The 12,668-nt window shown below is 35.9% G+C and overlaps 1 protein-coding gene across 1 annotated transcript; it reads left to right on the top strand.

Moving 5' to 3' along the window:
- The first annotated feature begins 10,696 nt into the window (after window positions 1-10,696).
- On the top strand, window positions 10,697-11,404 carry LOC123722963. The gene has a single exon (XM_045685513.1). The coding sequence runs from the start codon at window positions 10,697-10,699 to the stop codon at window positions 11,402-11,404; it is 708 nt and encodes a 235-aa protein (XP_045541469.1).
- Window positions 11,405-12,668: the final 1,264 nt, after the last annotated feature.

Below are 12,668 nucleotides of genomic sequence, written 5' to 3' on the forward strand. Positions count from 1 at the left end.
AAAGGCTGATACTTATTTTATACATGTTGAATTGTCATTATGACAAATACACTATTACTGAATGCATTTATATAATACTAGCTGTGCCCGCGACTTCGTCCGCGTGAAATACTATTTTGGGTAGCATTTTTTTTGGGATAATTATTTTATTTAACCGACGTGCTATGCTTTGATGTATGTAGAAGAACATAGAGAGAGGTATGCCAGGATCGCGCCAAATGTAGGTCCTGGGTCTCTGCCTACCCTTCTGGGTTACGGGTCGTGAATTAAGTTGTTGTTGTGGTTTTTACTTAAACTTACAAAATATTCACATAAACATCTTCCCATACAAACTTTCATCCCCTATTCCGTTTTATTACATTGCAATCTTGAGGGTAAAACTTTTATCATGTCATATTTATTTATATCAAATCAGCAACCTGAAAAATAAGTTTAAAGCTTCTAACTGTAAAAATGACGATACTTCCATACAAATTTCCACCCCCACTTTCAGCCCCTTACAACCCCCTTTTCGCGTTAAAATGTAGCCTACGTCTTTCCTCAGGCTCTAGACTAAATATTGGCAAGGATAACAGCAAAACATATTAAACAAAACATTCACCAAAACCGAGCATATTGCCAAACAAAATTTCATCCCCTTTTGTCGTTTAGCCCCCTCGGGGGTAAAATTATTACAAAAAATTAATCAAACGATTTCTGTTTTCTCTCAATCACTCTATTACCATTCTCCACCAAGTCTATGACACGGTAATAATAATACCGTGAGTGAGAGAGATACAGTTATACCCAATTCCTGTGACGTGACAAAGACAGGGATAACTATCTTCTGTCCCTTTCTGCGTACCAGGCTTTTGTTTGCAAAAATATTTTGATATTGCAGTTTTAGTGAGATCAAGTGTATAAAACATGGTATACTGTTGTATTGTTGGTTGTAAAAGCCGTAGTGAGCGAAAAGAGAAAAACATAACTGTTCGTATCAACGACCATGGCTAGAGCAGAGCCTGCCCATAGTAACGGAAGATTCCACAGCAACGATAAAAATATGTAGAGCATACGTGATATGTAGCAGGAAGTCTAAAAGATTGGGGCGCACGTAACACACACACACACCTATGAAGATCGTGTAAATGCTCATGCTTGGTCAGGCATCTAAGAACATATATAAGGCGAAATACACATCAAATAAGGCTCTTCCGTTACCAGCATTAGGTGGTTTTATTTCCCCGTGCTCCGCATTGGGGGTGCACCGTTGATTATTGCCGGTGCACCTCCCGTGCGAGTTGTTCTGTATATCCGCAGTCAGTCCCCTACCCGGGGCCGATTTAGGATGTACATGTTGGTCCTTCGAGCCGGACACACAGACATAATATTAAAGATTATACAGCGGCGATACTATGGACTTCATAATATTAAAGATTATACAGCGGCGATACTGCAGACTTCAGAAGATTGAAGATAATACAGCGGCGATACTGCAGACTTCAGAAGATTGAAGATAATACAGCGGCGATACTGCAGACTTCAGAAGATTGAAGATAATACAGCGGCGATACTACAGACTTCATAAGATTAAAGATTATACAGCTTCAATACTGCGCAAAAGGATAAGATTATAAAATCAACATTGTGGAAGAGCAAAGAACTAGCAGAGGAGTAAAAGTGAATATGGCAGTGGTACGAACTCGTAAAAAAAATGTGAAAAATAAAAGCAGCGTACTTCGGACTCGTAAAAGAACAAAAAAAAAACAATTTCAAACAAAATGCACTAAAAAGAGACAAAATAATGTCATGAAAACTCTCTAAACTCTAGTAGTTAGAAGTAGGTGCTCAGTTTTCCGCAACTCCACGATAAGCGCGTATTTTGCGTGTCTCTAAACTCTAAAGAAAGTTCTCTTCTTTCTTGTAACATGTCTATATTGTATAATTATTGTTATTTCGCAGTCGGTGTCGGCCGAAGTAAATAGGTGACATTTTATATTTGAGATGTATTAGACATACTTACGTTTATGTCCCTACTTAGGCCGAAACCGACTCCAAAATAACAATAATTATACAATATAGACATGTTACAAGAAAGAAGAGAACTTTCTTTAGAGTTTAGAGACACGCAAAATACGCGCTTATCGTGGAGTTGCGGAAAACTGAGCACCTACTTCTAACTACTAGAGTTTAGAGAGTTTTCATGACATTATTTTGTCTCTTTTTAGTGCATTTTGTTTGAAATTGTTTTTTTTTGAAGTCGGCTATTTTTTTTTCTTAAAATTTTTGTTTTATTTCACAATTTTTAGTGAATTTGAAGTTCAATTACAAATTTCCTTAATACATATAAAGACATAAATAAGACAAATAAAGAAAAGGACTTTCCTATTTGATATGTGTGTACTTCAATTCAAAAACTAATTTAGAATGCAGCAGATAACCACTTATCCTTTAAACAATGAAATAATTATCAAAATCGGTATACAAATTGAAAATTACCGAACTAATACATCGTAGCGTGCCTTTAATTTTGTCCAGCCGCGCGCCGCACTAGCTTTTTTCGAATGCGCGTAGTTTTTAATTATTTAATATCTCCCAAACTATTGATCAGAATTACATAGTTTAAAGGCTAATGTAATCTGCATTTAATACTCTAGCCATAAAACATATTTATTTGGATAAGGATTCATATCGAATATAATATAATAGCGCCGTAAGCTTACGACGCTGTTTTTCGTGTGCATTTTAATCGAAGTTTGTTCACAATAACATGGTTTTTGTGAGACATCCATACATGATAGATATATGCCACCGAAGACTTTTATTTAGCAAATTTAAGGATCTATAATTACTCCATACATCATTTTTATGTAAGTCATATAGTTTGACCTACGTAAGCCCAGAAAGCAAAATTGTGCTATTCATTGTAACGCGATGTAGCATTTTTCGTTTCCGCGTAATTTTATTCTTACGATATCTCCTAAACTATTAGACAGAATGATATAGTTTCAATTGCAAATATAATCTACATTAAATTCTCTTGATAATGAACATGTTTATTTACATAAGGGTTAATACTGAACTCGAATAATAGCGTCGGAAATAGGGCATGAATTTAATTGATGTTTCTGAAGAAAAAAATGGTTATTGTGAGAAAACTATAAAAGATAGATATATGCTATCGCGGACTTTTATTTAGCACATTTAAAGAGCTACAATTCGCCATACATCATTTTTATGTAGGTCCTATAGTTTAGCCTACGTAAGCGCTGAAAGCAAAAATGTCCCTAATGTTCGCAACAAATTTTGAAGCTATATTCAAAATCTACTAGTCTTCTAGTTATTTAAAAAAAAAAACAAAAAAATGGGACCCACCTGCAAGCACTTCCTTTCGATTAAAATATTTTTCATCAAAATCGGACCACCAGGGGCGGAGTTTCGCGGTAACACACATAAAAAAAAAAAAAAAAAAAAAAAATACAGTCGAATTGATAACCTCCTTCTTTTTGAAGTCGGCTAAAAAGTAGCAACTGCATTGCTACGGACTTACAGAGGAAAATATAACAAGAGCCTAGAGTTCAAATCAGTTAAAGATAAAAAAGCTAGACGTTGGATAAAAAGTTAATAAATAAAAAAACCAATTTCAAACAAAATGCTCTCAAAAGTAACATAAAAAAAAATTTCAAACAAAATGCACTAAAAAGAAACAAAATAATGTCATGAAAACTCTCTAAACTCTAGTAGTTAGTAGTAGGGGCTCAGTTTTCCGCAACTCCACGACAAGCGCGTATTTTGCGTGTCTCTAAACTCTAAAAAAAGTTCTCTTCTTTCTTGTAACATGTCTATATTGTATAATTATTGTTATTTCGCAGTCGGTGTCGGCCGAAGTAAATAGGTGACATTTTATATTTGAGATGTATTAGACATACTTACGTTTATGTCCCTACTTAGGCCGAAACCGACTCCAAAATAACAATAATTATACAATATAGACATGTTACAAGAAAGAAGAGAACTTTTTTTAGAGTTTAGAGACACGCAAAATACGCGCTTGTCGTGGAGTTGCGGAAAACTGAGCCCCTACTACTAACTACTAGAGTTTAGAGAGTTTTCATGACATTATTTTGTTTCTTTTTAGTGCATTTTGTTTGAAATTTTTTTTTATGTTACTTTTGAGAGCATTTTGTTTGAAATTGGTTTTTTTAGGTTACTTTTGAGTGCATTTTGTTTGAGATTGTATTTTTTTTGAAGTCGGCTATTTTTTTTTCCTAAAATTTTTGTTTTATTTCACAATTTTTAGTGAATTTGAAGTTCAATTACAAATTTCCTTAATACATATAAAGACATAAATAAGACAAATAAAGAAAAGGACTTTCCTATTTGATATGTGTGTACTTCAATTCAAAAACTAATTTAGAATGCAGCAGATAACCACTTATCCTTTAAACAATGAAATAATTATCAAAATCGGTATACAAATTCAAAATTAACGAACTAATACATCGTAGCGTGCCTTTAATTTTGTCCAGCCGCGCGCCGCACTAGCATTTTTCGAATGCGCGTAGTTTTTAATTATGTAATATCTCCCAAACTATTGATCAGAATTACATAGTTTAAAGGCTAATGTAATCTGCATTTAATACTCTAGCCATCAAACATATTTATTTGGATAAGGATTCATATCGAATATAATATAATAGGGCTGTAAGCTTACGACGCTGTTTTTCGTGTGCATTTTAATCGAAGTTTGTTCACAATAACATGGTTTTTGTGAGACATCCATAGATGATAGATATATGCCACCGAAGACATTTATTTAGCAAATTTAAGGATCTATAATTACTCCATACATCATTTTTATGTAAGTCATATAGTTTGACCTACGCAAGCCCAGAAAGCAAAATTGTGCTTTTCGTGTAGCATTTTTCGTTTCCGCGTAATTTTATTCTTACGATATCTCCTAAACTATTAGACAGAATGATATAGTTTCAATTGCAAATATAATCTACATTAAATTCTCTTGATAATGAACATGTTTATTTACATAAGGGTTAATACTGAACTCGAATAATAGCGTCGGAAATAGGGCATGAATTTATTTTGATGTTTCTGAAGAAAAAAATGGTTATTGTGAGAAAACTATAAAAGATAGATATATGCTATCGCGGACTTTTATTTAGCACATTTAAACGGCTACAATTCGCTATACATCATTTTTATGTAGGTCCTATAGTTTAGCCTACGTAAGCGCTGAAAGCAAAAATGTCCCTAATGTTCGCAACAAATTTTGAAGCTATATTCAAAATCTACTAGTCTTCTAGTTATTTAAAAAAAAAAAACAAAAAAATGGGACCCACCTGCAAGCACTTCCTTTCGATTAAAATATTTTTCATCAAAATCGGACCACCAGGGGCGGAGTTTCGCGGTAACACACATAAAAAAAAAAAAAAAAAATACAGTCGAATTGATAACCTCCTTCTTTTTGAAGTCGGCTAAAAATGGCGTATTGCAGTGACGAAGAGCGTTTGGAATGTGGGCTATTACATACTCGTGCTTTTATATACTCGTAATGAAATATACTATTTCGAACCTTCTTTTAATTTTGCCCTGTAGGTCACGTCTTTCCCGGACGCTCTGATGCATCATACTTGCACGCGAACTTCACATATATCAATTATCAACTCGTTCGTTCACCATTCGAGTCGCCGACAGTCGCCTGACATAGCTGAACTTACGAGCGTGGCGTGGCGCGTAATTTAAAAAAGAGAGAAGAAAGAAAGAAAGAAGTTTTCATGACATTATTTTGTTTCTTTTTAGTGTATTTTGTTTGAGATTGTTTTTTATGGTACTTTTGAATGCATTTTGTTTGAAATTGTTTTTTTATGTTACTTTTGAGTGAATTTTGTTTGAAATTGTTTTTTTACGTTACTTTTGAGTGCATTTTGTTTGAAATTGTTTTTTTACGTTACTTTTGAGTGCATTTTGTTTGAAATTGTTTTTTTTAAGTTACTTTTGAGCGCATTTTGTTTGAGATAGTTTTTTTTGTTTTGAAGTCGGCTATTTTTTTTTCTTAAAATGTTTGTTTTATTTCTCAATTTTTAGTGAATTTGAAGTTTAATTACAAATTTCCTTAATACGTATAAGAACATAAATAAGACAAATAAAGAAAAGGACTTTCCTATTTAATATGTGTGTACTTCAATTCAAAAACTAATTTAGAATACACCAGATAACCACTTATCCTTTAAACAATGAAATAATTATCAAAATCGGTATACAAATTGAAAATTAACGAACTAATACATCGTACCGTGCCTTTAATTTTGTCCAGCCGCGCGCCGCAGTAGCATTTTTCGAATGCGCGTAGTTTTTAATAATTTAATATCTTCCAAACTATTGATCAGAATTACATAGTTTAAAGGCTAATGTAATCTGCATTTAATACTCTAGCCATCAAACATATTTATTTGGATAAGGATTCATATCGAATATAATATAATAGCGCCGTAAGCTTACGACGCTGGTTTTCGTGTGCAATTTAATCGAAGTTTGTTCATAATAACATGGTTTTTGTGAGACATCCATAGATGATAGATATATGCCACCTGAGACTTTTATTTAGCAAATTTAAGGATCTATAATTACTCGATACATCATTTTAATGTAGGTCATATAGTTTGACCTACGTAAGCCCAGAAAGCAAATTTGTGCTATTCATTGTAACGCGATGTAGCATTTTTCGTTTCCGCGTAATTTTATTCTTACGATATCTCCTAAACTATTAAACAGAATGATATAGTTTCAATTGCAAATATAATCTACATTAAATTCTCTTGATAATGAACATATTTATTTACATAAGGGTTAATACTGAACTTGAATAATAGCGTCGGAAATAGGGCATGAATTTAATTAATGTTTCTAAAGAAAAAAATGGTTATTGTGAGAAAACTATAAAAGATAGATATATGCTATCGCGGACTTTTATTTAGCACATTTAAAGAGCTACAATTCGCCATACATCATTTTTATGTAGGTCCTATAGTTTAGCCTACGTAAGCGCTGAAAGCAAAAATGTCCCTAATTTCCGCAACAAATTTTGAAGCTATATTCAAAATCTACTAGTCTTCTAGTTATTTAAAAAAAAAAGCAAAAAAATGGGACCCACCTGCAAGCACTTCCTTTCGATTAAAATAATTTTTATCAAAATCGGACCACCAGGGGCCGAGTTTCGCGGTAACACACATAAAAAAAAAAAAAAAAAAAAAAAAAATACAGTCGAATTGATAACCTCCTTCTTTTTGAAGTCGGCTAAAAAGGGAGGACATTCAAGAAGATATTCAAAAAATATATGTTTATTTATAAATATATGTCAGTCAAGGATGCAGGAACCAGGAATTGAAATAAACGCAAGATTCTAACGCCAAGAAGCGGGTTCCTCAAAGAAAATTACAAAGAATAGCAGTAAATTTAGGCCAGGGAAGAGATCTTCCTCACCCTGCAAGTCATAGCGGCCTCCACAGTTCTTCGATGATCGCACCAATCAAAACCAAAGACAATGTGAAAACGTAAAAATAAAAAGAAAAGAAAAACAATATAGACTATGGGATGCGTGTTATAATTGTAAAAAAGATTCAAGAAAGGTAGAAATACAAATATGACATTAAATGGATATTAAGAAACACTATAATGTCCTACAGATTAATAAGAAAATAGTCAACAAAGTACAGGAAATAACGACGTTACAAGGAAGAACTTATGGCGAGATTGCAGCAAAGGGTCAGATATGTTAACGGCGAGAAATATTACAAAATTTAAAGGTTGCATAGGTAAATGTACATAGTGTAAAAAAGGTACAAAAGGTGCGACCAAGCATAACAACATAATGTTATAGTGAAATTCGCAATCTAAGAAGAGCAAGAGATAAATCGAGTCAATAAAAAACAATTATGCAGAATCAGTTGCGTTATCCTGAACGTGGGAACGCGATACCGAGAAGCTAGAGATGAAGAATGGAAGTCTGGAAATCAGCGCGATATAAGAAAATGGGTAGAAGTTTTGTAACTCAATCGGGCGGAAAATATAGCTAAATATAAAGTCAAAATGTAACAATGTGGGAACTTTAAATTGCGAATGCCATAGTCGGATACAGAAATACTAAACCAAATAAAAAAAAAGGGATTGCTAGGTCTTGCACTGCAATAACCAAACGTTTGAGAGATGGCTAAATAAGAAACTATTCAACATTTACGTATAAGCTCATTACATAGAATAGTCCATGTGAGAAAGAAGAAAGAAGCCAGCAAAGTTTTGAAGTAAATATCTAAACCTAAACATACCCATAAATAGATAGGGTATAAAGAAAATAAAGAATCAAAATTACGCGGCATGACGCCGTCTGAGGAAGTTGTCAAAGCGACAAGAAAACAAACTATGGTGTGACGTGCTGTTCGGAGCGTATAACTGTGCTCTCATGTCCGCAATGTGCGAGGATTTTCGCAAACAAAATTGGCTACATAAGCCACATGCGAGCACACCAACGTCAAAACCGGAGCTGAAGACAGTCGCCGTGGCCGATATCGGCCGGGATTACATCATCATCATCATCATCATCATCATAACTGTGAAATATGCTATGATGAATACAAACAAATAGTCATACAACAGAAATGTCATGAATTAAAATATAACGGGAAAGTCTTACATTACAAGACACGTTAAGAAAATTAACTATTATCGGGGAGTAATCTTAACAATGAACCAAAAATTCTTGTTACGAGACTATGCAATCATCAAAAATAAGAAAAGCTTAAGGTCAGCGTGGAACCATGGATAGAAGAAAAGAGAAGATATTTGTATCTGAAGAGTAGTAAAGTTTTTACAAACTATCACACAAGCAGAAACAAAGTCAATAGTAGAAAGTATTGAATACTTCAAGTTAAGATAAGAAGTAAAACAATATTGAATAACAGCGTAAATTAAGGTCCAAGCGTATAGTTAACATTAAAGTGACGGGTCAGCCGCTAGGAGAACTGATGTATGTTACCCATCGGGAGTATGTAAAGACAGCCATGGGGCTTGAATGTTGAAATACTCACAGTTAAAGATTAGAAAGAAGAAGAGGGCACAAGTTCTACAATGGCGATCTACATTAAGAAAAGAAATAATAGGACAACATATATTTCACTAACAATTATAGGATTAACTTTATGGAAAAGACAGTGTCACTATATGAATAATGTTATTGAATATGTGGCCATAAATCAATGAATCACGAATAATCACAAGGAATAACGAACTAAGTTTTTGAAATATCACCGTCTTCCAGGATGAAATGACGAACCCTGTAATGCTGTGTTTTATATTACCAGATCTAGCGTACTCCTGCGGTACGACTGAAGAGTATGAGTGATATGATCAATAAAACGAAACCTTAAAATGGCACCTGGACAAACTAAGCTGAGATTGAAATACTTACAAAAAAAAAAACTAAACGGAAGGTTATTGAAAATGAAGAAGAAGAAAAACAGTAGCATTAATAAAATTTGTAATTAAGTCATGAAAATTTATATATATATAAAAAAAAAAAACAGCTATACTTATACTACTTAAATAAATAAGAGACATATTTGTGGTGAATCCATGACAAAGGAATTATTTTGAAAAAGCAAAAGTAATACGTAAAAGGGAAACGAGGAGTATATAGATCCGATTAAGTGTCAAGTTAGAGGATATAAATTAATTCAACATGGGAAGTAATTAAAAAAAAAAAGTAAGGTTTTCAAACAAGGTGACCACAGCAGAAACACAGTGTGTTATACAAATACATAGTTGAAGATGAGAAGATGTAGTTGGGAAAGCAATAAGGAATGTGTTAATTGTACGAAGTAGCGAAAGAAGAGAGGCGGATTTGGAAATCACACGACATCTTTAGTCAGTTGAGAAATGAGCACATTATGAGACAACCAAAACAAGTCAAGATCAATTTTTGAACAAAACAACTGATGTTGTTAGCATTGCGGGTATTATGATATAAAACAATCAACGAGACTGGAAAACTTGAAATTGAGAGTAGTAAAGCTAAAACAAAGCCTTGAAACATGTCAGAATTGATGTATGAAATTAAACGGTAGAGAGCAATAAAATACATAAGTGTTAAAGAATGTATCGCCAGTAAAAAGTAAACCAAGAATAAAATAACAATCAAACTTGATGAATGTCAGATCGATGTTATTAGTTGGAACACAAAACAGTATGTAGATACTTGTATATAGCGGGCACACGGATTTTCACAATTAACAATATTTAATATGGGTTATGAGTAAAGAAAGGATAGCATCGTATAGAAGAAGGAAGCTTTACAAACACGAAGTCAACACACGACAAGAAGTCCCGTGAAAAAAGAAATTAATGCCGCGACACGCCTACTTCGGAGAATATACGAATCATATGCAGCATCGCTTTTCGCCTTGCGTCGCGCGCCTTCTCCTCGCGCTTCGCTCCGCCGGCAGGACTGTCGTAAGACAGTTTCTATATAATTGCCCGCGCCCCGCTCCGCCCACCAGAACTGTCGTGAGCCGACGTCTACCTGCAAGTTGGCTCTATCGTCGCACGTCTTGAGGCTATATTCCCGCACCCCGCACGCCGCCAGAGCTGTCCTGAGCCTCAGCCTACCTGCAAGCTGTCTGCATCGTCGCCCGCCTGCTGGCTATCCAGAATGCTCCTACCAAATATTGAATCTACCCGCGCCGCGCCCTCCCGCCAGAGCTGTCCTGAGCCTCAGCCTACCTGCAAGCTGTCTGCATCGTCGCCCGCCTGCTGGCTATCCAGAATGCTCCTACCAAATATTGAATCTACCCGCGCCGCGCCCTCCCGCCAGAGCTGTCCTGAGCCTCAGCCTACCTGCAAGCTGTCTGCATCGTCGCCCGCCTGCTGGCTATCCAGAATGCTCCTACCAAATATTGAATCTACCCGCGCCGCGCCCTCCCGCCAGAGCTGTCCTGAGCCTCAGCCTACCTGCAAGCTGTCTGCATCGTCGCCCGCCTGCTGGCTATCCAGAATGCTCCTACCAAATATTGAATCTACCCGCGCCGCGCCCGCCCACCAGAGCTGTCCTGAGCCTCAGCCTACCTGCAAGCTGTCTGCATCGTCGCCCGCCTGCTGGCTATCCAGAATGCTCCTACCAAATATTGAATTTACCCGCGCCGCGCCCACCCAGCAGAGCTGTCCTGTGCCAACGTCTACTTGTAAGAAGCCGCATCCTCGCAATCCGGAGACTTCCCAGAATGTTCGTATCAAATACCGAATCTACCAGGGCCCCGACCCACCCAGCAGAGCTGTCATGTGCCAACGTCTACTTGTAAGAAGCCCGCATCCTCGCAATCCGGAGACTCCCCAGAATGTTCGTATCAACGACCATGGCTAGAGCAGAGCCTGCCCATAGTAACGGAAGATTCCACAGCAACGATAAAAATATGTAGAGCATACGTGATATGTAGCAGGAAGTCTAAAAGATTGGGGCGCACGTAACACACACACACACCTATGAAGATCGTGTAAATGCTCATGCTTGGTCAGGCATCTAAGAACATATATAAGGCGAAATACACATCAAATAAGGCTCTTCCGTTACCAGCATTAGGTGGTTTTATTTCCCCGTGCTCCGCATTGGGGGTGCACCGTTGATTATTGCCGGTGCACCTCCCGTGCGAGTTGTTCTGTATATCCGCAGTCAGTCCCCTACCCGGGGCCGATTTAGGATGTACAATAACCTTTCACTCGTAAGTACTGAAACTACGCACCCAGAGCTGGGCATTAACTCGTTAATCCGTTAATCGTTAATTAACGAAGTTAACATTTTGCTTAACGGATTAACTTTTAAGTTAACTTCAAAAAGTGTTAACGCTTTTGTTAACTTCCGTTAAACTCAACTTCCGTTAATAAAAGTCCGTTAATCGTTAAATTAGAAACTTGGAGACGTGTTGTCATTTTGTTTAAATTACGCGCCACGCGACGCTCGTAAGTTCAACTATGTCGGGCGACTGTCGGCGACTCGAATGGTGAACGAACGAATTGATAATTGATATATGTGAAGTTCGCGTGCAAGTGTGATGCATCAGAGCGTCCGGGAAAGACGTGACCAACAGGACAAAATCAAAAGAAGGTTCGAAATAGTATATTTCATTACGAGTATATAAAAGCACGAGTACGTAATAGTCCACATTCCGAACGCTCTTCGTCCCTGCAATACGCCACTCTTTGAGCAACTGTATTAAAACACTTTTTACTCGTGCGTTTTCTTTAGTTTTTCACAAACTCGTGCGTTCTCTTTCCCAACTGTCAAAATAATGTCTTTTAAAAAGAAAAAAACAACCGCGAAGTTTTTACAAAAAAAAATCATTGAAGTTTTTATGATTCATGCAAATATTTCTAAAAAAGAAACTCCTAATTTGTTACAATATCAGATTTAATGACTTGATTCAATGAATTAGGTTAGGTTTCATTTTATTTAATCTCATTAAATTTCATTTTCATTTCATATTGATAAAAATAATCTACTGAAGACTTGGCCGTTTGGGCATAGTTCCCTTTGCCTTCCCAGAATGGGTGAAGAAAACAAATATAAAATCTTTTACGGTTGGCGCCATTTTTCAAACATTTTAGTTAGTTGAGTTTATTGTGTTTTAAAT

Source organism: Papilio machaon, chromosome W (assembly GCF_912999745.1).
Source record: "Papilio machaon chromosome W, ilPapMach1.1, whole genome shotgun sequence".
NCBI classification, from domain to species: domain Eukaryota; kingdom Metazoa; phylum Arthropoda; class Insecta; order Lepidoptera; family Papilionidae; genus Papilio; species Papilio machaon.